This window comes from Cynocephalus volans, chromosome 1 (genome assembly GCF_027409185.1).
Source record: "Cynocephalus volans isolate mCynVol1 chromosome 1, mCynVol1.pri, whole genome shotgun sequence".
Lineage (NCBI taxonomy): Eukaryota > Metazoa > Chordata > Mammalia > Dermoptera > Cynocephalidae > Cynocephalus > Cynocephalus volans.
The window spans coordinates 119,995,174-120,019,678 of NC_084460.1; the positions used below are offsets into that span (position 1 = coordinate 119,995,174).

The 24,505-nt window shown below is 38.4% G+C and overlaps 1 protein-coding gene across 2 annotated transcripts in view; it reads right to left on the bottom strand.

The window, feature by feature from the left end:
* Positions 1–321: 321 nt before the first annotated feature.
* Positions 322–24,505, bottom strand: part of IQCG (IQ motif containing G) — a 53,884-nt gene continuing 29,700 nt past the window's right edge. For both annotated transcript variants that reach the window (XM_063076632.1, XM_063076629.1), the window contains exons 6-10: positions 21,183–21,344; positions 20,155–20,229; positions 3,505–3,636; positions 2,719–2,820; positions 322–453 (exon numbers count right to left, since the gene is read on the bottom strand). In XM_063076632.1, the coding sequence (XP_062932702.1) occupies positions 322–453; positions 2,719–2,820; positions 3,505–3,636; positions 20,155–20,229; positions 21,183–21,344 (603 nt within the window). The remainder of the gene's footprint in view (positions 454–2,718; positions 2,821–3,504; positions 3,637–20,154; positions 20,230–21,182; positions 21,345–24,505) is intronic.

The following is a 24,505-nucleotide window of genomic DNA, read 5'->3' on the forward strand; positions in this document are numbered from 1 at the left end:
CAGGAATTACTGAAGTGTAACTAAGCCCATGAACTGTATTTTTCTGGTGAGAAAGAGCAAGAGGGATCTTCACAAGGCTACTAGAAACATTTCTTCAAAGCAAAATTCAAAATATGAGAAAGCCCTAAATTGGTGGTATAATCCTAACTTGGGGTTTGAAAACTAATATAACAGGCAAAATGGAATCACCAGGCTTCACCTGAAAATGTCCAAATAAGAAACCTGTAGATGAGTTATCTGTGATGGTATAAGATGTTTCTTACTCCCTCCAGGTCCTTTCCAGCTCCATAATACTGGAGGAAAGGATGAAAGATAACTTGGTCACTTCTTGCCTTTCCGCTTATCCTTGTCTTTGCCTTTACCTTTTCCATCCTTGCTATCATCTTTCTCCCTAGGCATTCTGAAGCCACCAATTTCCTTTCGTACCATAGTGCCTCGCCACCAGGCCTGGAGCTGGAAGAGAAAGGGGGAATGAGTACAATTTACAGTATGCCTGACAAGCTACATTCTTTCCACCTACAGGGACTGTTTGATAGAGACCATTCTTCACACAGAAGTTACTTTATCTGGGACATGAAGTGGCCAGGCACACTATCAATACTGTGACGTTTCCCTGTCATACGGGACCCAGAGCTTAAGCCCTGGACCAAGAATGAAGCTCTCAAGGAGTAAAAATAAAGAAAAGGAATCTGGTTAGGCCAATTTTTCCTTCACACTTAGAAACCTGACTTCCTTGTACTGCTTCCCTTTATGAGCGTCCAGGTTCCCCATACCTAACAACCATTTGATCCAAAAGGAATTTCGGTTACCCAGGCCAGGGGCAAAAGCAAGCTCTCAGTCAAAAATGTACAAATAAGGGGCCGACCCCATGGCTCACTCGGGAGAGTGCAGCGCTGGGAGAGCAGCAGCGCTCCCGCTGCGGGTTCGGATCCTATATAGGGATGGCCGGTGCACTCACTGGCTGAGCGCGGTGCGGGCGACACCAAGCAAAGGGTTGTGATCCCCTTACCGGTCACAAAAAAGAAGAAAAAAAAATGTACAAATAAGGACATGCCAGTTAACTCATTTGGTTAGAGTGTGGTGTTGATAACACCAAGACACAGGGTTTAATCCCTGCACCAGCCAGACTACCTTTAAAAAAAAAAAAAGGACAAATAAGTACACGACTTCAGTAGGCTTCCTGGTGCATTTCATATCTTGAGTGATTGATTAAAGGATCAATTCTAGGGCCAGCCCGTGGCTCACTTGGGAGAAGGTGGTGCTGACAACAAACACCAAGGCCACAGGCTCGGATCCCTATATAGGGATGGCTGGTTAGCTCACTTGGGAGAGTATAGTGCTGACAACACCAAGTCAAGGGTTAAGATCCCCTTAATGGTCATCTTTTAAAAAAAAAAAAAAAAGCAATTCTACTTTCAAAAAGGATTTAGATACCCCTTGAACATCTTAGTCATTTTAAGGTACCTCAAACTGTATTCAGAACAATTGTTATCTAATGACTAAGATATTCAAGGGCTATCTAAATCCTTTTTGAAAGTAGGCTGGGTTTGGAAAACTGGTCGTGAATGTACTTTGAAGCTTACTTTTTTAGTCCACCCCTAATATACAACCCAAATTAGTTTGCCCACAAAGGTTTCAGCAGATGCTCCTCTTTCAAAAAGAAAGGCAATCCTCCAGACTACAGTTTCAGTCCATCTGATACTATTTTTGCATTACAATTTTTGCTTGAAAACATTTCCCAGGATCTGTGACCTGCCAATTTCATCATTATTAATATATTCAAGTTCATATAAAACTAAAATAACTTATTCCCCCACCTTTTTTGAAAGCAGCTTGCATCAGAACCCAGCATATAGTCTGAGCTGAATCATAAATAGGATTTTAAAGGGGCTGGCCCGTGGCTCACTTGGGAGAGTGCAGTGCTGATAACACCAAGGCCACGGGTTCGGATCCCTATATAGGGATGGCCGGTTGGCTCACTTTGGAGAGCCCGGTGCTGACAACACCAAGTCAAGGGTTGAGATCCCCTTACCAGTCATCTTTAAAAAAAAAAAAAGATAGGATTTTAAGAAGAAGTAGGATATTAAAAGGAATCAGGCTGGCCAGTTAGCATAGTTAGAGCGCAGCCTTATAACACCAAGGTCACAGGTTCAGATCTCTGTACCAGCCAGCTGCCAAAAAAAAATTAGCTCTTAAAAAGAATTATTCTGTTAAGAGCCAGTTTTTGGTTAGATAACATATTTTTTTTTTTTTTTTTTTTTTTTTAAAGATGACCGGTAAGGGGATCTTAACCCTTGACTTGGTGTTGTCAGCACCACACTCAGCCAGTGAGCGAACCGGCCATCAGTATATGGGATCCGAACCCGGGGCCTTGGTGTTATCAGCACCGCACTCTCCCGAGTGAGCCACGGGCCGGCCCAAGATAACATATTCTTACATTTGACCTCTGGACCTAAGTTTTGCTTCCACTGCTAACTACCTCTTTTTCCCCAGATTAAGACCTGGGAATACATCCTTTTCTGTGTCGACTGTCTCCCTGCACTATGGACTGTGTTGGCAAACTCCAGTGATAACAAAAGGCCATGCTTCCTCACAGATCTCCTATTCCGTTGCAAACTGCCACGTCTTTGATAATGAATGAGAAATGCTTTGCGTTCCTCAATGTTAGGCCAGCTATGGCACTGACGGGGCACCAAGATGCCATTTATGGTTTTCTACCTTTATGGCGCTTTTTAATTCCAGGAGAAACTGTTCTGTCTTCTTCCTGCTCCTCTCCTTTTCTATACGATCTTCAATGATGACCTGTTCGTACTCCCTTATCTGTAAAAGTAGACATTAATCATATGTTACAATATTCTCGGCTAAACTGTGGCACAGCCAGTCTTGCACTTTTAATACAAAAATTTAAAATAAAATGTGCTAAATCTAAACCAAAGGGGGAAAAAAAATTACTACATTCCTAGTTTGTAAATATTTACAGATTAACTTTACAATTGTTCCCCAAATTTTTCATTTGAATAATTCAAATTTAAGTTTTAAAATCTTTCATAAAAATGAAATACTCAGTGTGTGATTAATGATCTCAAAATAATGTGATGTTTTTTAACTTTGGTAGAACGTACATATACAAATAGCTTTCCTTTAAAAGAGAAATTTGGGAAGTTCTATGCTTATTCAATGATGAAATCATACTCACAGGCTTTTTAGAAGTTATCATTTACAAAATGTCTTCAGAGACCATAAAGTGAAAATAATAATAGTATCTATCTCAAAGGCTTGTGAGGGTTAAATAAGTTATATATGTAAAATACTAGAAAAGTGCCTGGGTCAGAGTGAGTATTACATAAATGTTAGCTACTACTATTGTCCCCATCATCATCATCATCTAAAAAGAATCCCACTGATTTACCTGCACACTTCTATTTTTCACCAAAAATAGTCTTACCTAGCTACTGTAGTTTAGCTACCCCTCACTCCTCAGGGAGCACCCTTATGACTTCTTACCATCTTTGCAAGGTCTTGAAGGTGTGATAAGTCACTGGCCTTTGCAGCTTTGAGAGCATTTAGTTCATTCTGTTTCATTTCTGTGTCCTTATCAAATTTATCCATCCAGAACTCTAGCTTCTCCTCAAGTTTCTATTTGGAAAGAACATGAAAACATGGCTTCCACCAGACACAAAACAGCAATACACTGTATGATTCCATTTTTATAAGGTTCAAGAACAAGCAAAACTTTTCTATAGCAATAAAAGTCAGAAAAGTGGTTACTCATCTGGGGGGAGGGTGGAATTACTGATTAGGAATGGTGCATGAGAGAGACCTCGGGGATGCGACGAATGTTGTATCTCTATCTGGGTGATGGTTACATGAGTGTACATTTGTAAATATCAAACTATACACTCAACATTTGTGAATTTTACTGTGTGTATGTAACTCAATTTAAAAATAGGGGGAGGAGGGTCTTCCAGATGTCTGGGTAAGGAAATTGCAGTGAAGAGAAGAGAAATAAAAGGTAGGTAGAAAATTCTGAAGGATAAGGAATGACATCAGATGTCTCCTTGATTGACAGCACTAAATATTAGTCAAGAAGGGTATGATGTCTTCAAAATTCTAAAAGGAAACGAATGTGAATCAAAGATTCTATACCTAGCCAACCTAGCATTTCAACATGGGATGTAGAAGAGGGAGAGAAGAGAAAAGTGAAAGCTCTGCCAAGAATCAATTAATATTGATTAATTCTAGAGTTACAAGAAAGAAAAATATGTGTGTTAAAATTTTAAAGGTTACCATTAAAAGAACAGAAATGGATAACTTCCAAATTCCCAAAGCATGTACTTCAAGAGTGGGACATTGAGAGATGACTTTAGGTGGTACATAGCATAGAAGTTTTTTAGAAAAATGATTCATAGTCAATCATTCTGATTAAGGTAGAGAGCATATCAGTTTGGTGCTATCACATCTCTTACATCTTTCTTATTCTTAACACATTTATTTTGTCAAATAAAATTTGTGGGTGGCCAGCATTAAGTCTAACAGACCAAACTAATACAGAGTTTAACTACAGTAGCTGAGCTTTAGTTAACTGAAGGAGGCTCTGTAACCAGTTAACCAATAGAACTATAACCAATTAAGCTGGCTCTACACTGCATTTCTGTTTCCTATAAATGTCAGATCATGTTTTGGTTGCGGTTCTCTTGGCTGCCCAATTCACAAATCATTTTTGTTTTCTTTTGTTTTGCTTTGCTTTGCTTTGATCTGCTTTGCTTTGTTTTTCTTTCCTCAAATAAACTCAGTTAAAGTTTAAACTTGTCTGTTGAACATTTTTAACAAAGAGAAAACAGGCTCCAGGCAGGCAAAAGGATCTGGCTAAAATGTAATAACATCATTTGGCATTTATTTTACTTCTATTTACATCAATTTCTATTTATAGCAGGTGATACTGGTTCTCCTTTTGTAGTGATGATATAAAAACCTTAATTTAAAATAAATTATGTCATTGTTTAGATGAGTAACTAGGTAGAAAATATTTAATAACACCGTGGTATGCAGATATTACAAAACTATGAAAGTGATATGCAAATAACTGGAGTTTGCACTAGAAAGCGAAAACAAAAATTCCATCAATCCATGAAATTTTTTTTTTTTTTTCTTTTTAAAGATGACCGGCAAGGGGATCTTAACCCTTGACTTGGTGTTGTCAGCACCATGCTCACCCAGTGAGCTAACCGGCCATCCCTATTTGGGATCCGAACCCGTGGCCTTGGTGTTATCAGCACCACACTCTCCCGAGTGAGCTACAGGCCGGCCCAATCCATGAAAATTTAAGGAGGAAGGAAACAACTAGAAAGCTTGAGAAGCAGTAATCATAAAATGGAAAAATTAAGTAAAATTGAAAAATCATGATAAAAGTAAACTGTGATAATTCCCTCTGTCTTAGTCCATTTGGGCTACTATAACAGAATACCACAGACTGGGTGCATTATAAACAACAGAAATTTATTTCTCACAGTTCTGGAGGCTGGGAAGTCCAAGATCAAGACACTGGCAGATTCCATGTCTGGTAAGGGCCTACTTTCTAGAATGCCACCTTTTTGTTTTAACCTCACATGGTGGAATGGGCAAGGGATCTGTCTACGGTATTAATAGGGCACTAATCCTATTCATGAGGGCTCCACCCTCATGACCAAATCATTTCCCAAAGGCCCCACTATTGCAGGGGTTGGCAGCTGGCCAGTACGGGAATCCAAACCTTTCACCATGGTGTTATCAGCATTGTGCTCTAACCAACTGAGCTAAATGGACAGCCCATGGCTCCACTTCTTAATACCACCACCTTGGGAGTTAGAATTTCAACATATGAATTTGGGGGGGGGGACATAAAAATTCAGCCCATTGCAATCCCTATAAAAAGAAAGACTCTCCCTTTTTTTCTTTTTTTATAAAAAATCTAGCTATACGCTAGTTGCAAGAACTACAGCTAAAACAAAACAACCACAGCAAAAAGAAAGTAAGTTTGGCAATTAATATCTGGCAAAATAGTATTTGAACCAAAAATAATAAATGAGACAAAAGGGCATTTTTACACTGATAAAAGACACACTCTATTAAGAAAATATTACACTTATGAACCTTTATATTCTAATAACATTTTGGAATATATAAAGCAAAAGTTATTAGAAATACAAGAAATTGGCAGATCTACAATCATCTTAGAAAACTATCACACTTCTCTGAAATCAATAGATTCTCGGGCAGACTAAAATAAATAACAAAACGAAGAATTTGACAGCTAGAACAATAGACATTTATACATCTTTGTACCTAACAAAGAATAGAGATTTTTTTCAAACAACCATGGAATATTCACATAACCTGACCCCATATATTAAGGCCAATTAAGAGCTCGACAAATTCCAACAAGCATTAACCTTACACTTCACGTTCTGAGACCACAATGCAAGACAATAAGAGTATAAACTTCAAAGGGTTGGGAGGTTTATAGCACAAACATCAAAGCGTTCTTGTGAGCAATAGAAAGCCTGCGCCAACTCCATCTACTTAAATATTTAATAAACAACCTTTTAAATAACTCTGAGTTAAAAAAGAAATAACAAATTGTAAACTATAAATCATTTGGAAAGGAATGATAATGTGAGCATTATGTATCAAAATCTGTATATTACAGCCAAACAGTACAGAAAATATATTGGTTTACACACATTTAACTAGAAAATAATAAAAGTGCAAAAAATGAATTGAACATTTAGGAAACTAGACAAAGATTAGCAACACAAAATCAAAGAAAGTATAAGAAAATTACTCAAAGCAAAACCTAATGTGGCAGAGAAAAAAACAGACTTGCCCAAAAAAGCAAAAGATTTTTTTTGCAAAGACCAATAAAATGGTCAAACCTTAAACAAGTTCCAACCAGAAAAAGGGAAAGGACACAATTTTTTTTAAAAAATAGAGAATGAGGGACTTCCAGTCAAGATGGAAGAATAGACGGTCCCTAGCGACACTCTCTCCCACAAATCAACCGATTTAAACTATAAAAACATAACATCAAGTGCATATGGAATGGGGAGACGTCCAGCAGGGGAGGCAGAAGCTCCGTGGAGACCACATGCCCTGCGGGGCCGCTGTCGCATGATCGGCAGATAGGCTTCACTGCCGCCACCCAGCTCCATTCCCAGCCCAGCCCCATGCACACAGAGTGGGGAGACATCTGGCAAGGGAGGCGGAGGCTCCACAGAAACCACACACCCTGTGGGGCTGCCACTGCGTGATCCAGCAGGTAGGCTTCACCACCGCCACCCGGCTCCATCCCAAGCCCGGCCTAGTGCACACAGAGCAGGGAGACATCCTGCAGAGGAAGGGGAAGCTCTGCAGAGACCACACGCTCTGCCGTGCCTCGGCGCATCCCAGCAGCCCGGACCAGAGTGCATGGAACGGGGAGAAGTCCAGCATGGGAGGTGGAAGCTCAGCAGAGACCACACACCCTGCGGTACCGCCCTGTGATCCAGGAGCTCGGCAGAGTCCAAGCTTACCAGAGAGGTGGCTCCCTGGAGAGGCCCAAGACCCATTGCAACCACACAGGCCAGGCACTAGTGGCCAACTGAGCAGTCACTGAGGTACCCATACCAAATTGGCAACCTCAGCAACATCTTAGTCAGTCAACAGTGTCAAACTTATGGACTGTGAAACCTCCTGCCACAATGAATAAACATCAAAAAAAAGATACCAGAAATACGAAAAATCAAGAAAGTACACCACCAAAAGATAATAAATCTCAAGCTCTAGATCCTATAGTACAAGAAGCCCTTGAAATGACTGACAAGGAATTTCGAGTGATAATTCTAAGGAAACTGAATGAGATACAGGAAAACTCAGCTAGACATAATGATGAAATGAGGAAAAGTATACAATACCTGAAAGAGGAAATGTACAAGGAAATCAATGTCCTGAAAAAAAATGTAGCATAACTTGCTGAACTGAAGAAGCTATTCAGCCAAATAAAAAACACAACGGAGAGTTTAACCAGCAGGCTTGCGGAAGTTGAAGAGAGAACCTCTGAAGTTGAAGATGGGCTGTTTCAAATAACACAAGCAGAAAAAAGAAAAAAGAATCAAAGGCATTGAAGAAAATCTGAGAGAGATATCAGACAACCTTAAGCACTCAAATATCCGAGTCATGGGTATTCCAGAAGGGGAGGAAAAAGGAGATTGCATTGAAAACATATTCAACAAAATAGTGGCAGAAAACTTCTCAGGTATAGGAAAAATCACAGATCTTCACATCCAGGAAGCTCAACGATCTCCAAACATATTCAACCCAGAAAAGTCTTCTCCAAGACATGTTATAGTCAAATTGGCAAAACTCAAAGACAAAGAGAGAATCTTAAAAGCTGCAAGGGAGAAGCGTCAAATCACCTATAAGGGAGCCCCAATCAGGCTAACATCAGACTTTTCATCACAAACCCAAAAAGCCAGAAAGGAATGGGATGATATATTCAAAATACTAAAAGACAGAGATTGTCAGCCAAGAATACTCTGCCTTCCGAAATGAAGGCTATCCTTTCGAAATGAAGGGCAAATAGTATATTTCTCAGACCAACAAAAACTGTGGGAGTTCACCACAACACGACCACCCTTACAAGAAATTCTCAAGGGAGTACTGGGTTTGGTTCCTCAAAAATAACTACCACTGCCATAAAAACCTAAGAAAAATCAAAACCCACTAGTATAATAAAAATGGCATTCATGAAGAGAAAACAAACAAACAAAAACGCTATCTACAGAAAACAAACAGTAAATCAGAAAGCAAGGAACAACAGACACCTAAGACAACCAAACAATAACCAATAAAATGCTAGGAATAAATCAACACCTTTCAATAACAACTCTTAATGTAAAAGGCTTAAATTCCCCAATCAAAAGACACAGACTGGCTGACTGGATTAAAAAGGAGGACCCAACTATATGCTGCCTTCAAGAGACCCACCTCACCCATAAAGACTCACATAGACTAAGAGTGAAAGGATGGAAAAAGATTTACCATGCAAACAGAAAAGAAAAACGAGCTGGAGTAGCTATTCTTATATCTGACAAAATAGACTTTAAACTAAAAACCATAAAAAGAGACAATGAGGGACACTAAGTAATGATAAAAGGACTGATGCATCAAGAAGACATAGCAATCATAAATATGTACGCACCCAATGTTGGAGCAGCCAGATTTATAAAACAAACTCTATTAGACCTAAAGAAGGAAATAGACACTAATACCATAATAGCAGGGGACCTGAACACCCCACTGTCAATATTGGACTGATCATCTAGGCAAAGAATCAGCAGAGAAACACATATCTAAACAATACTCTAGACCAATTGGACTTGGCAGATATCTACAGAACATTCCATCCAACAACCTCAGAATATTCATTCTTCTCATCAGCACATAGATCATTCTACAGGATAGATCACATATTAGGTCACAAATCAAGTCTCAAGAAATTCAAAAAAATTGGAATTATCCCATGTATTTTCTCAGACCACAATGGATTAAAACTAGAAATCAATAACAAACGAAAATCTGGAAACTATACAAACACATGGAAATTAAACAGCATTCTACTTAATGACATATGGGTCCAAGGAGAAATCAAGCAGGAAATCAAAAAGTTTATTGAAACTAATGAAAATAATGATACATCATACCAAAACCTGTGGGATACTGCAAAAGCAGTATTAAGGGGGAAATTTATTGCATTAAATGCTCACCTCAGAAGAATGGAAAGATGGCAAGTGAACAACCTAACACTTCACCTTAAAGAACTAGAAAAACAAGAACAATCGAAACCTAAAGTTAGTAGACGGAAAGAAATCATTAAGATCAGCGCAGAATTTAATGAAATTGAAACCCAAAAAACAATACAAAAGATCAATGAATCAAAAAGTTGGTTTTTTGAAATGATAAATAAAATTGATAAACCATTAGCATGGCTAACAAAAAAAAGAAGAGAGAAGATTCAAATAACAAAAATTAGAAATGAAAAATGCGATATTACAACTGATTCATCTGAAATACAAGGAATCATTCGAGACTACTATAAACAACTATACGGCAACAAATTTGAAAATCTGGAGGAAATGGATAAATTTCCGGACACACACAAGCTCCCAAAACTGGGCCAAGAAGACGTACAAAATCTGCACAGACCAATAACAATAAAGGAGATTGAAGCAGTTATCAGAAGGCTCCCAACAAAGAAAAGCCCAGGACCAGATGGATTCACAGCAGAAACTTACCAAACATTCAAAGAGGAATTGACACTGATTTTTTACAAACTGTTCCAAAAGATTGAAACAGACGCAAATCTCCCAAACTCATTCTATGAAGCAAACATCATCCTGATACCAAAACCAGGTAGAGATATAACCAAAAAAGAAAACTACAGGCCAATATCCTTGATGAATATAGATGCAAAAATCCTCACTAAAATACTAGCAAACAGAATACAGGAACACATATGTAAAATTATTCACCACGATCAAGTGGGATTCATCCCAGGGATGCAAGGTTGGTTCAACATATGCAAATCAATAAATGTGATACACCATATTAATAAAGTCAAACACAAGGACCATATGATCATCTCTATAGATGCTGAAAAAGCGTTTGATAAAATTCAACATTCATTCAGGATAAAGACCCTCTATAAGTTAGGTATAGATGGAAAGTATCTCAACATAATTAAAGCCATATATGATAAACCCACTGCCAATATCATCCTGAATGGGGAAAAGCTGAAAGCTTTTCCTTTGAGAACAGGAACTAGACAAGGATGCCCACTCTCACCACTCCTATTCAACATAGTGTTGGAAGTACTAGCCAGAGCAATCAGAGAAGAGAAGGAAATAAAGGGCATCCAGATTGGAAAAGATGAAGTCAAACTGTCCCTGTTTGCAGATGACATGATCCTATTTATGGAACAGCCTAAAGCCTCTACAAGAAAACTCTTGGAGTTGATAAATGATTTCAGCACAGTAGCAGGATACAAAATCAACACACAAAAATCAGTAGCATTTCTATTCTCCAATAGTGAACATGCAGAAAGAGAAATCAACAAAGTCTGCCCATTTGCAATAGCCACCAAAAAAATAAAATACTTAGGAATTGAGTTAACCAAGGATGTGAAAAATGTCTATAATGAGAACTACAAACCACTGCTGAGAGAAATTAGAGAGGATACAAGAAGATGGAGAGATATCCCATGCTCTTGGATTGGAAGAATCAACATAGTGAAAATGTCCATACTACCCAAAGTGATATACAATTTCAATGCAATCCCCATCAAAATTCCAATGACATTTTTCTCAGAATTGGAAAGAACTATCCAGACATTTATATGGAATAACAAAAGACCATGCATAGCCAAAGCAACGCTGAGCAAAAAAAATAAAGCTGGAAGCATAACACTACCTGACTTTAAACTATACTACAAAGCTATAAAACCAAAACAGTATGGTACTGGCATAAAAACAGACACACGGATCAATGGAATAGAATAGTGAATCCAGAAATCAACCCACACACCTACAGCCATCTGATCTTTGACAAAGGCACCAAGTCTACACACTGGAGAAGAGACTGCCTCTTTAGCAAATGGTGATGGGAGAACTGGATATCAATATGCAGGAGAATGAAACTAGACCCATACCTTTCACCATACACTAAAGTCAACTCAAAATGGTTTAAAGAATTAAATATACACCCTGAAACAATAAAACTACTTAAAGAAAACATAGGAGAAACACTTCAGGAAATAGGACTGGACACAGGCTTCATGAATTGACCCCAAAAACACGGGCAACCAAAGGAAAAATAAACAAATGGGATTATATCAAATTAAAGAGCTTCTGCACAGCAAAAGAAACAATTAACAGAGTTAAAAGACAACCAACAGAGTGGGAGAAAATATTTGTAAAATATACATCTGACAAAGGATTAATATCCAGAATATATAAGGAACTCAAACAACTTTACAAGAAAAAAACAAGCAACCCAATTAAAAAATGGGCAAAAGGGCCGGCCCGTGGCTCACTCGGGAGAGTGTGGTGCTGAGAACACCAAGGCCCCGGGTTCGGATCCCATATACGGATGGCCGGTTCGCTCACTGGCTGAGCGAGGTGCTCACAACACCAAGTCAAGGGTTAAGATCCCCTTACTGGTCATCTTTTAAAAAAAAAAAAAAAATGGGCAAAAGAGCTAAGTAGGCATTTCTCTAAGGAAGATATACAAATGGCCAACAGACATATGAAAAAATGCTCAACATCACTCAGCATCCGGGAAATGCAAATCAAAACTACACTAAGATACCATCTCATCCCAGTTAGGATGGCAAAAATCCAAAAGACTCTGAACGATAAATGCTGGCGAGGTTGCGGAGAAAAAGGATCTCTCATACATTGTTGGTGGGACTGCAAAATGGTGCAGCCTCTATGGAAAATGGTATGGAGGTTCCTCAAACAATTGCAGATAGATCTGCCATATGATCCAGCTATCCCACTGTTGGGAATATACCCAGAGGAATGGAAATCATCAAGTCAAAGGTATACCTGTTCCCCAATGTTCACTGCAGCACTCTTTACAATAGCCAAGAGTTGGAACCAGCCCAAATGTCCATCATCGGATGAGTGGATACAGAAAATGTGGTACATCTACACAATGGAATACTACTCAGCTATAAAAACGAATGAAATACTGCCATTTACATCAACATGGATGGACCTTGAGAGAATTATATTAAGTGAAACGAGTCAGGCACAGAAAGAGAAATACCACATGTTCTCACTTATTGGTGGGAGCTAAAAATAAATAAATAATTCACACACACACACACACACACACACACACACACACACACACACACATACACACACACAAAAACCGGGGCGCGGGGAGAAGACATAACAACTACAGTTCCTTGAAGTAGATACGACAAGCAAACAGAAAGGACATTGTTGGGTGGGAGGGAGAAGAGGGAGGAGGGAGGGAGGTTTCGGTAATGGGCCACAATAATCAACCACATTGTATATCGACAAAATAAAATTTAAAAAATAAATAAATAAATAAATAAATAAATTTTTTAAAATTTTAAAAATAGATAATGAAAAAGATGAAATAATTACAAAAATGAAGAAAATTTTGAAAGTGTAAGAGACTATAGAGCACAGCTTTATACTAATAAAAATCAGTGTTTAGATGAAATGGATTGTTTTCTAGGAAGACATAAATTACAAAAAATGACTCAAAAAGAGATTTGAAAAGTGAAGAGATGAATAATCATTTATAAAGTTGAAAAGGCAGCCAAATATTTCCCCTTAAAAATGGATACTCAGACAAAATTGTTTATGACTGAATCTTACCAAGCTTCAAGGGAACAGATAACCTGTTTTGTTTTATTTATATTTTTAGGTTTCAGAGCATAAAAAGAGAAAGCTTCCAACTCATACTGCCAAGCTAGCATAACTCTGATAGCAATACAACAAAGCAACACCACAAAGGAAATGTATAGGTTAATCTCACTTATGGAATATATAAACACAAAATAAAAGTCTGTTAATCAGTTCTAGCAGTCTATTAAAAGAATAATACATTATGACTAGGTATGGTTTATCCCCCCAATTTAAAGATGACTCAACATCCGCAAATCAATGTATTTTACTTTATTACATATTAAAGGAGAGAAAACCATATCATCTCAATGGATGAAAAAAAAATCCATTTCGTAAAATTGAGTAGTTATCTTGATTTAAAAAAACAAAAAACTTTTAGCAAATTAACACCAAAAGGAAACTTCCTTAACTTGAAAAAGGTTATCTACCAGAAACCTCCAGAGTAAACCTCATACTTGAAGAGAAAAGAAAAAACCCAAAACCATCTGTGCCAGCTATCAATTTATTGCCTCTCAGCTTCAAATTCGTACCTCACTGCCTTGCTTTGCACTGGATGCCTACTGTAAATTTCTTTTGCCAGTTAGCAAAGTGTTAACCTTTCTCAGTAGAGGGCGCTAGAAGAACAGACAGGAGAGCTTCTCTCTGGTACGTGTGCTGCTTCTCTTTCTTGTTCCTAGGGCATGGCTGCCAGTGGCATGCTTGCTGGACACCCAGTGGTACTCATTCACCAACGAGTTTTACTGACACCACAGCAGGAGGATTCTTGCTCGCCAAATACATTATGACCACGTAGGGTTTATCCCAAGAATTTAAAGATGACTCAACATCAGCAAATCTATAATGTATTTTACTTTATTAATATATTACAGGAGGAAAAAACCATACCATCTCAATGGATGAAAACAAATTCATCTCATAAAATTACTCATACTGATTAGAAAAGAAAAAAAAACTTTAAGCAAGGTCCACAGTTCCCTTTTTGCCAGTCTTATCCTGCCAGCTGTGAACCAGCTCTGGCCCTGGGCAGTCCAGCAAAATTGTCACTGGATGATGGGGGTGGGGGAGGGGGCACAGCCACACCCTCTCCAATGAGGTCTGAATCTTAGCCTTGGGAAGGATTCTCCCCTCCCCCCACCTTCCAAGTTTATTCCCTCCTTGGATACTGTCCTTTAACCCTACAGTGTTCTTTAGAGTTTTCTTTTATCCCTTCTGAAGTAGCCAATCCCTTGTTAATAGCTTATGATTCTTTCATTAAATTTTCTCTGTGCAAATTACTGGCATGGCTTCTGTCACCTAAACAGATCATTAATGATACAGAATTAATACCAGAAATGTAGTTTATCTCCCTCTTGCTAGTTCATATGTCTCAGTAAGGCATCTAAGTCCCTTGCTATTTCCTGTTCATCAGATATAATCAGCATAATGTCATTTCATTAATGCAGTGGACTACTGTGATGTTTTGTGGAAAGTCAAAGTGAGCAGTATCTCTGCAGACCATATTTTGGGAGAGAACAGAATAGACATAGCCTGGATGTGAGATTATGAAGGTGTACTGTTGGCCCTGCCACGTAAAAGAAAACTGCTTCTGGTGATGTTTTCAAACTGGTTTGAAGGAGCTTTGGTCAGGTTAACAGCTACATACTGAATACCAGTGGCTGTGGAAGATTGGCCCCAGTAAAGATATTACATCTGGAATAGTAGCTGCAATTGGAGTCACTACCTGACTACATTTAGAATAGTCCACAGTCACTCTCCAAGATCCATTTAACTTCTGCATAGTCCAAACAGTTGAGTTAAATGGGGATGTGGTAAGTATCACCACCTCTGCTTCTTTCAAATCTTTGATGGTGGCATTATCTCTGTAGTTCCACGAGGGATGCAGCATTACTTATGGTTTACTATTTTGGGTAGAGAGAGGAAGTCCCTCTCTTACTTGGCCCTTAGTACCATAATGGCCCCAGGTATGTCTATTCTAATTATACATTCAGTAACTGGGTGTAGTGGATTGAATTATGTCTCCCCAGAACTCGTTGGAGCTTGAACTGTGTTCCCCAAGTTTTATGTATTAGAAACAGCCCCCACTGTGACTGTTAAGAGGGTGGGAAATCCTAATATGGTGATTGAAAGGTGGAGGCTTGAAGAGGTGATTGGATCGTAGGACCATGCTGTAATGAATGGATTAAAAATGGTGGTCAAGGGCATGGTTCTGAGGGCTTTAAAAGAGGGGGAAACTCTCTCTCTCTCTCTCTCTGCACCCTCCCACCATCTTGCAATGTGAGACCCCTGGGTCACTGTCACCACCCCCAGATGGACTTTGGACTTCCCAGCCTCAGAAACTGTAAGCAATAAATTTCATTTTTTTTTATAAATTACCCAGCGGTAATTTGAGGTATTTTGTTATAAGCAACCTAAAGGGACTAATACACTGGGGAAATAACCACAGGGTGGGTCCATAGAACAAGTGGGCCCACAGTAAGACTTAAGAGTCCACCTGTGCATATTATCACCTGACTGCCATAATCGCCCATTTTGACTAGTGGCCACAGTATTGTTTTGGGTCTCCATGAATTAACATCAATTCAGAGTCAATGTTTAGTAATCTCAAAAGGTCTGGGTATTTCCTTTTCTCCAGTGCATTGTCACTCTGGTAAATAGCCACAGGTCTTCTGAGTAAGGATTAGAGGAAGATTTACAGTATGTACTTGCAGCAACGCTGCAGGGTTCATCCCTAGGTGGACATGTCCTCCACCCCCTTTAATAAAGAGGTCCTGGGTCTGTGAAATGACTTAGTTCTGGGAACTGAGTGAGAATCCTTGACTCTCCATTGTGGTTACTCAAATCAGCTTTTTGGATACAGGACCTGGACTTTATTTTCTTTTATGCTTTAATTAGGCTGCCCATCAATTTTGTTCCCAGGGATACCACGACTTTTCTGGCGGGGGCGGGGGAGACAGCTGGCTGGTGTGGGGATCTTATCCCTTGTCTTTGGTGTTATAACAATGGGCTCTAACCAACTTAGCTAACCAGCCAGCCCCCGGATACCATGCTTAATTAGCCATTGCCAAAGATCCCTGGGGTAAAGGCATTCTGATTACCATTACATCCCTGCTGCCCTTCATGGTAAATGTGCCCACCTTATCTTTGATAGTTAAGTGCTGCCATGTATCCTTTGTCATTTCAAGATCCCATCATCCCCACTGAAGTCAGGGAGCCCATCCCAGTGACTACATCCCCCATAGTCATACCCGGCCTTCCTAGGAAAGCAACCACAGAGCGTAGGTGCTCACCTCACTAATGTTTTTCTCAGTGTCTTAGTAAAGGAGTGTTTTCTGGGCCTTCTCATGGTTAGGGATGAGTGTTTGGTGGTAGATGTGTGGGTCCCACATAACAAATCCACTCTGACATTCTTATCTCCCTAAGTCTTTGGGTTATCTCTTCCACATCATAACAGGGTGACTCTGGCATGTTCACCTCATTAAATGTAGGAAATTGTTGAGTCCAACCAAGAAAACTATTAGAATCACCTCCACCTGCACAAGCTAACACATTAAAATCCAAAATCTCTAGTAAGTGCATTCATATCAATGAATTCAATCCAATCTAGTGTTATATTTCACCCTCCTTGGTCTAATACCGTTAAAATCCATTCCTACACATGTTCCCCAGGTTTCTGCCAATATATATGAGCAAAATCTTACAGTTCTTTTGGTGTGTAAGCTATGTCCTTCTGAGTTATGGTTATCTGAGTTATATGTCCCTCTGGAACATGCTGAAATTTGATCTTAGTTATGGATCCAGTCACAATAGGAGTGACTGTGTGGAACCTGAAGAAGGAACATCTCCTTTTAAGGCGTTTTCCCCTGATGAAGTTATCACAGGTTTGGGGGCTGTATTAGTCCATTTCTGTTGCTTATAACAAAACACCTGAAACTGGGTGATTTATAAAGAAAAATGAAATTTATCACTTACAGTTTCTGAGGCTGGAAAGTTCAAAGTCCATGTGGTGGTGGTGACAGTGACCCAGGGATCTCACATTGCAAAACAGTGGAAGCAGAGAGAGCAGAGAGAGAGAGAGAGAGAGAGAGAGAGAGAGAGACTCTCCTCTTCTTTCAAAGCCCTCAGAACCATGCCCCTGACCACCAGTTTTAATCCATTCAGTACAGCATGGTCCTACAATCCAATCTCCTCCCCAAGGTCCCACCTTTCAATTACCATAATAGGATTTCCCACCCTCTTAACAGTCACAGAGGCAAAGGAAGTCTGGTTTCCTCAAGCACAGGAGGGCAGACTACTACTGGCAAGGGAGCCTTAAAGTAACTTGGGGGTTCAAGATAGTTGATTGTATCTGAATCCAACCAGATGGGATGATCCCATTGCAGGTTTCAGAGTCCTATTCTTTCCCAACGAGTGCCCTAACTTGCACATGAGAATTTGGCATCACTATGAATTTACGTGTAATCCTGACCAAAACGCCATTAAAACCAAGAATAGAAAATTGACGCCCCATTATCACTACTACCATCAAAATTATACTTGACTTTCTAGCTATTCAGTTAAGCCATGAAATGGAAATAGACATATAAATGATAAAAAGGGAAATATAAAATTGTTATTATTTGCAGTCAAAAAGATTTTCAATCTAGCAAATCCAAATGAATCAACTGAAAAACGATTAAAACTAACGTGAGAGGGTATAAGGAATCTAGAGTACTATACAAAAATAAAGTGTTTCCCATATACCATGCACTTAGAGACATGTCCAAGAATGTTTAACTTTGCTATAACAGCAAAACTTAAAAGCAACCTAAATTCACCAATGGAAGAATGGTTAACTAAATGTCAGTATATTCCAACTATGGGATATTACATAGCAGTTGTACTGCTATAGAAAACATTAGAGATAAAGTAAATTTAAAAAAACAACAAAAAATAACAACAAAAAAACCAGGGTCTGGAACAATAGATGTAGTTTGATCCCATTTATGTAAAAAAAAAAAAATTCAAAATACATATGTTTTTAGCTATATGTATATGAAAAGAAAAAATGTAGAAGAAACTTCCCTATGGAAAGGGGAGTAATTTAATAGGGCTCTCACTTTTTTAAATCTCTCTCTCTCTCTCTCTCTGTGTGTGTGTGTGTGTGTGTGTGTATACGTATTTTTTTGACAGCTGGCTGGTGTGGATATCTGAACCCATGGCCTTGGTGTTATAAGGCTGTGCTCTAAACAACTGAGCTAACTGGCCAGCCCCATTCTGTATATTTCTGTGTTTTCAATTCTTCATTAAAAGCGTAGTTATGTATTGCTTGTGTTATTGGGCTGAAGATCTGGGAAACACTGACTTCCTCCGTCCATCATCTATTTATTCACCAACTCACCTGACTGTTATTAAATACCTGCTGTACCTCACACTTGAAACAGGTAACATGATACATAGTTTAAATTGCAGGGGTAACAGGACCCTGATTCTAGTAGCCTACCAGATATTTTGTTCAGAAAAGGCCCATGAGATAACATCTAAAAATTCTCTTCTTTAACCGCAAGTTTGGAACTGTTTACTGAAAATTCACTAGCTTTTCCAAAGGCAAGCTGTATTATGAGTAAGCTGGAAATTTTTTCCTTATTCATCCAACAGGGATATTCTGAAAGCCTCTACCTAGGAACAGAAATATTTCTAACCTTAGATATATTATAGACCCTGCTTCATCTGTTATTAGTATTGGAGATACTAATTAAAACCACTTCCATCACATATAATTCACACAAGAGAAGAGGAAATAAAATTAGTAAATATATGGTAAAATGTTCTGTTCACTTCCATTAGTAAACAAAAAATGAAAAAACAATTCATTAAATTAGCAGACTTTCAAAAATATTTAAAATGGTTAGTGCTATTGAGGTTACCTTGAAATTACTGCCTGCATACATTGCTGATGTCACTATAGATTAAAAAGTATTAGCAACATTTATCAAGAGTCACAAAATACCAGTCTTTCCAAAATAATAATCTCATGCTTGAGATTTACTTTTAGTAAATAACTGCAATGAAGAAAAATAGTTATTTGGGCAAAGCTTTTATTACCACATTATTTATAATAATGAAACTTTGGAAACAAACTCAATATCCAAAACAACCTCAATATCCAAAATAAACAACCTCAATATCCAAAATCCAACCTCAATATCCATAACTATTCAACAGAACATTAAACAACTATTTTGAATTGTTTAATGAAGAGAATGTAATAACATGAAAAAAATGAGTGAAAAAACAATTGGCAATCAAAACCCAGGGTTTGATCCCTGTTACCATTCAGCCACCAAAATAAAACAAAAAATTGGATATTTAAAAAAAATCTCCTCTCAATTGAGAATGTTTCACTATAATTTTAAAAAATCAGTAAATTTATTTTTAAATTGTGACTATAACGCAATATAGGAACAAGAAAACAGTTTCTTATATAAGCTAAATGATAAAGGTAGAAGACAAAATTTTATCTGTACCCAAATTGCAGCTATATAAAATATCTATTCAGATGGATTGTTCTGAATGAAAACATGGGCTACAGTTCATTCATTAGGCTGGTAGAATTATGGTTGATTTTTCTTTCCTTTAAAATACTATTTTATGCTCTCCTCAGTATTTTATAAGTGAGATCCCTAAAAAACCAAGGAATAAAAAAGTTTTGGTGACCCACCTGCTGTTCCTTTCTAAGGAACATTTCAATCTCTGTATGAATCCGATTCTCTTCTTCAGTTTTCATCCTTAGTTTCTGTAAGGAACAATAATCGAATACCAGGAATTCTTCCCAGCAGGGTTGAGAATCAGAAATTCTCAAGATGAGAGAGGTGCAGCAAGAGGTTTTTGTTACCAGCTGGGATCCCAAGAATTTCGTGGTATTGCTGCAGATCTGCAGTTCAGTTCACAAGCATGGCTGAGCCACGTGTCTGGTACTGTGCTAGATGTGCGCAAGTGCCCCACAACAAAAAGACTACAATCCTGTTACCCAGAAATTACCCAGAAAGTGATGTCAATTTAAGGAGGAAAACAATGCTTTAAGAGTACACGTTTCTTAAGCCTCAAAAAGGAAATTCCAGAGTGCAAGAAAAAAGTGTGTTGTCAGGGTCTTAAGCTACACCTGGTGAGTAAGATTTCAAATAAGCGGAGGTCTCAGAGAAAGGAGTCCTCCTGCACCCAAATGACACTCTCTAATGATGTTTGCTCCCTTCTTCCTGTCGGTCTGTTGTTCTTTTAGCCACCTAGCATTCCTCCTCTAATGAAAGTCTACCCCTTCTTTCCTTGTCTTGATATTTTTCACTGTGACTTCTCATCTCTATAAATTTAGGTTTGAATGAATGAAGTTCAGCTCTCTAGATTTTATTTCTTATTGGAGGGGTAAAAGGTACTGGTTGGATGAAGTAGGCAGCAGAAAAAACCTGCAGTTACTAAGTATCTTGTTTTGCCCTCTGCTTATAATTACCAAGAGAAATGGTAGTGGTTTTATAAAATAAGAATAAAGTGACTAAGGTGAAAGTACAAACAATTTTTAATGTCATCATAAGAGAAGCAGAAATGTAGGCTACAGCCTATTAGAATCTCTACTTGCAAATATGCAAGTCCTTATTCAGTCTTTTATTTTCAACCTCAAGTGTTGGGGGTACTGGGGGAAAATCTCCCTCTCCCAATGCCAGCCACCTGGTTCTTTCCTAATGTAGCAGTGATTACCTCAATCTCTTCCAGCAAGAGTTCCTCTGTTTTGTTACATTTTTTCTGGGTCTGGGCAATCTGCAGCTCAGTATTTCTTTTCATATAGCCATTCTCCAAGTTGGTTTTTGCCTTCAACTCTTGCAATTGGTCCTTAAGGTGAGCAATATAATCATTCCTACTCTGTAGACGAAAGACCAGATTTCTAAATTAAAAATACATTCCGTGTCCATTCAGTTTGGTGAGTGGCTGAGGCTTACCTTTTGTATTTATAAAGCAATACATAACTAGAATTCTTTTTCTATCATGCTATGGAAAATTTAGCCAATAATCATGGAGAGTATAAATGAAAATGAGAGATAACAAAGTAGTTCTAAGAATCAGGACTGAGAGATTCTTTTGTAGGCACACTATATGGGTACTCTGTATTTCTCACACAAATTTCCCATTACTATCTCATTTTGGTAGGAAAAGCACTGTCTAAATGATCAAAAGACCTGACTCCCCACCCACCCAAACCCCACCAGCTGTGTGAACCTGATGAGTTAAACTAAGTTTTACCTTCTATGAAATAGAAGCATTAATATGTATCCTGCCTGAAATATCTCAGAGAATGATTATAAGGATTCATTGAGAATATGTGTGAAAACTCTTTGCAGGTTACCAAGTGCTTGGCAATTTTCAGGTCTCAATAGTCATTAAGAAAAATATTTATTCAGTACCAGACATTGAGCTAGGCACTAGGGAAAAAATAGAGATCTAAAAAGATATAATCCCTGCCCTCATAGAGCTTTTAATATAGTGGGAGAGATGTGGTAAAAAGGAAACAAATAGCTGGCTAGTTAGTTCAGTTGGTTAGAGCGTGGTTTTACAATAACGAGGTCAAGGGTTCCAATCCCCGTACTGGCCAGCCACCAGAAAGATATATGTGTAAACTTTTTTTTTTTTTTTTTTTAAAGATGACTGGTAAGGGGATCTTAACCCTTGACTTGGTGTTGTCAGCACCACGTTCTCCCAAGTGAGCTAACTGGCCATTCTATGTAGGGATCCAAACCTGTGGCCTTGGTGTTATCAGCACCGCACTCTCCCAGGTGAGCCACGGGCTGGCCCTTATATGTGTAAACTTTTAAATTTTATTTTTATTGACGGCTGACCATGTAAACTTTATTAAATTGTGCAAAATGATATGAAAGAAAAGGTAACAGCCTATGAGAGGAAATAACTAGAGAGACCTACATTTGATTGGATGGTCTGAGAAAGATTCTCTGAGAAAGCAATGTTTAATCTGACACCTGAAGGATAAGAAAGATCATCACATGAAAAATGATTTCAAGGGGAATTCTAAAAAAAGGAAGAGGCTGGCTCACTGGTTAGCTCACTTGGTTAAAGCATGGTGCTGATAACACCCAAGTCAAGGGTTCTGATCCCTGTACCAGGCAGCCACCAAAAAACCCCAAAATAAATAAATTTAAATAAATAAAAGGAAAAGTATATGCCAAAGTTCTGAGGTAGTCAAGACCTAGACACATTCCAGGAACTGAAAGAAAACTCTGGAGGCTCTCACCTAGTGAGGGTTGAGAGTAGGACAAGATGAAGTTAAAGAGGTAGGTAAAAACAAGTCATGCAGGACTCAGAGGCCCTATTAAGAAGTTTGGGTTTTATTCCAAATGCCAGGAGAATCCTTGGAAAGGTTTTAGTCAGGGATGTAATATTTGTCTGAAAAGAAACAAAGTGTGAGTAACTTCTTAGAGAGGTGATCATAGTTGGCTGACAACACAACAAACAGCCGTACAACTAATAACAAAAATGCCTGACTTCAATCAAAAAGCTGTGTTTGTCTGAATATCAACCACCTTTAAGCTAGGTGGAATTAGTTCTATTGGAAGAAGAAACAAAGCAGAAATTGGTCAAAATCACCCCTAACAAAAAGCAAACTTAGCTTGAATAATCATAGTTCCCTTAGATTAGTCAGAAAGGAAGTCTTGAGTTATCTTGTCTGGCTTCCTGGTGTCACTCTGTAGAATGATCCCAATGATCCCAACTGTGGAACAACTTTTCCAACTATATCAGAATCTGCCCAACGCATGGCACAACTTAGATACTCAATAAATGTTTATTAAATGAATTTTAAGAGGCATCTTTTTTGGCTCACTTTTTTTCTTCCCTTCTTTCTAGACTTGCCTGCCTCCCTTCTCCCCTTCCTTCCTCACTTTTTTTCTTTCCTTCTCTTCCCTCCTTTCTATTTCCAAATTGTATGGCAGTCAGTGATAAAGTTGGAATCTCTAGGAAGACTTGAGTTAAAGTGAAATTGTAATGGTTTCACTTCTTCATCAACTGGAATCATTTTACCTATTTAATCCCTTAGATTTTCTTCAAGGTCCAGCTTATGTATCAATTAAATACATAAAGCCTTTTCCAGAAAACCTCAGCCCACATTGATAATTGTAGTTTAGCTTCTCACAGAATCTAATACTGTTGGACAGATAGGTATTCGTTAAATAGTGTCCATACAAAAATAAACTCAACAACATGTTCTGGTCAGTTGTTGGGGTTTTTGTTGTTGTTGTTTTTTAACCAAATTGAATATTAAGTTTTTCAGAGTAACAATATGAAGATCAGAAATGCAGAGTTAAAACTCCAGGAGTTTCTGCCTATGGTAAACAGAAGATATTGCATTATTCAACTGTTTATCAGGTTGCAACATGGCCTGTGCCAAGCCAAAGGCATCTGTGATTAACTCCTGCTAAGGAGGAGGTGCAAGACCCTTCATCAAGCACTAGAATACAGGCAGGACACTATAAGGGTCAAGTATAAAAATTTGTGTTCCAAATCACTGAGCATCATTGGGAAAATCTCTCTCACTATTGCAATAAGATTTTAGGGTTTCAGGACATCCAGCTTTGTGAACTTTGGCTCCTTTTATAACCAGTCAAAATAAGTGGGAGTGGGATCATACAAGGATCCTCATATGATCCCACTCCCACTTATTTTATGGCAAAGCTGAAGTAGGCAAAGAATTCTTCTTTATTGGCCAACCCTCTCCTTGAAGGCTCAGGCCTCTAGCTTAGAGAATATATGTATTATAAGAAAAAATACATCTATATAGATATATAGATATACATTTCCCACCCACCCAGTTTCCCAGGGAAATAACTCTTCCTTGGCTTTCTATTTTAATAATAGCTCCCCAACACTAATTACCTCAGTGGCAACTCCTGCATTGGAAAGGTTTATTGTACATGCTGGAAGCAGTATAATGAGGTGCAGGGTAAATGCTGAACACAGACCTATTCCCCCTCGGCGTGCATACCAGAGACTTCCCCGCAACCCCCCCGCAAACTACC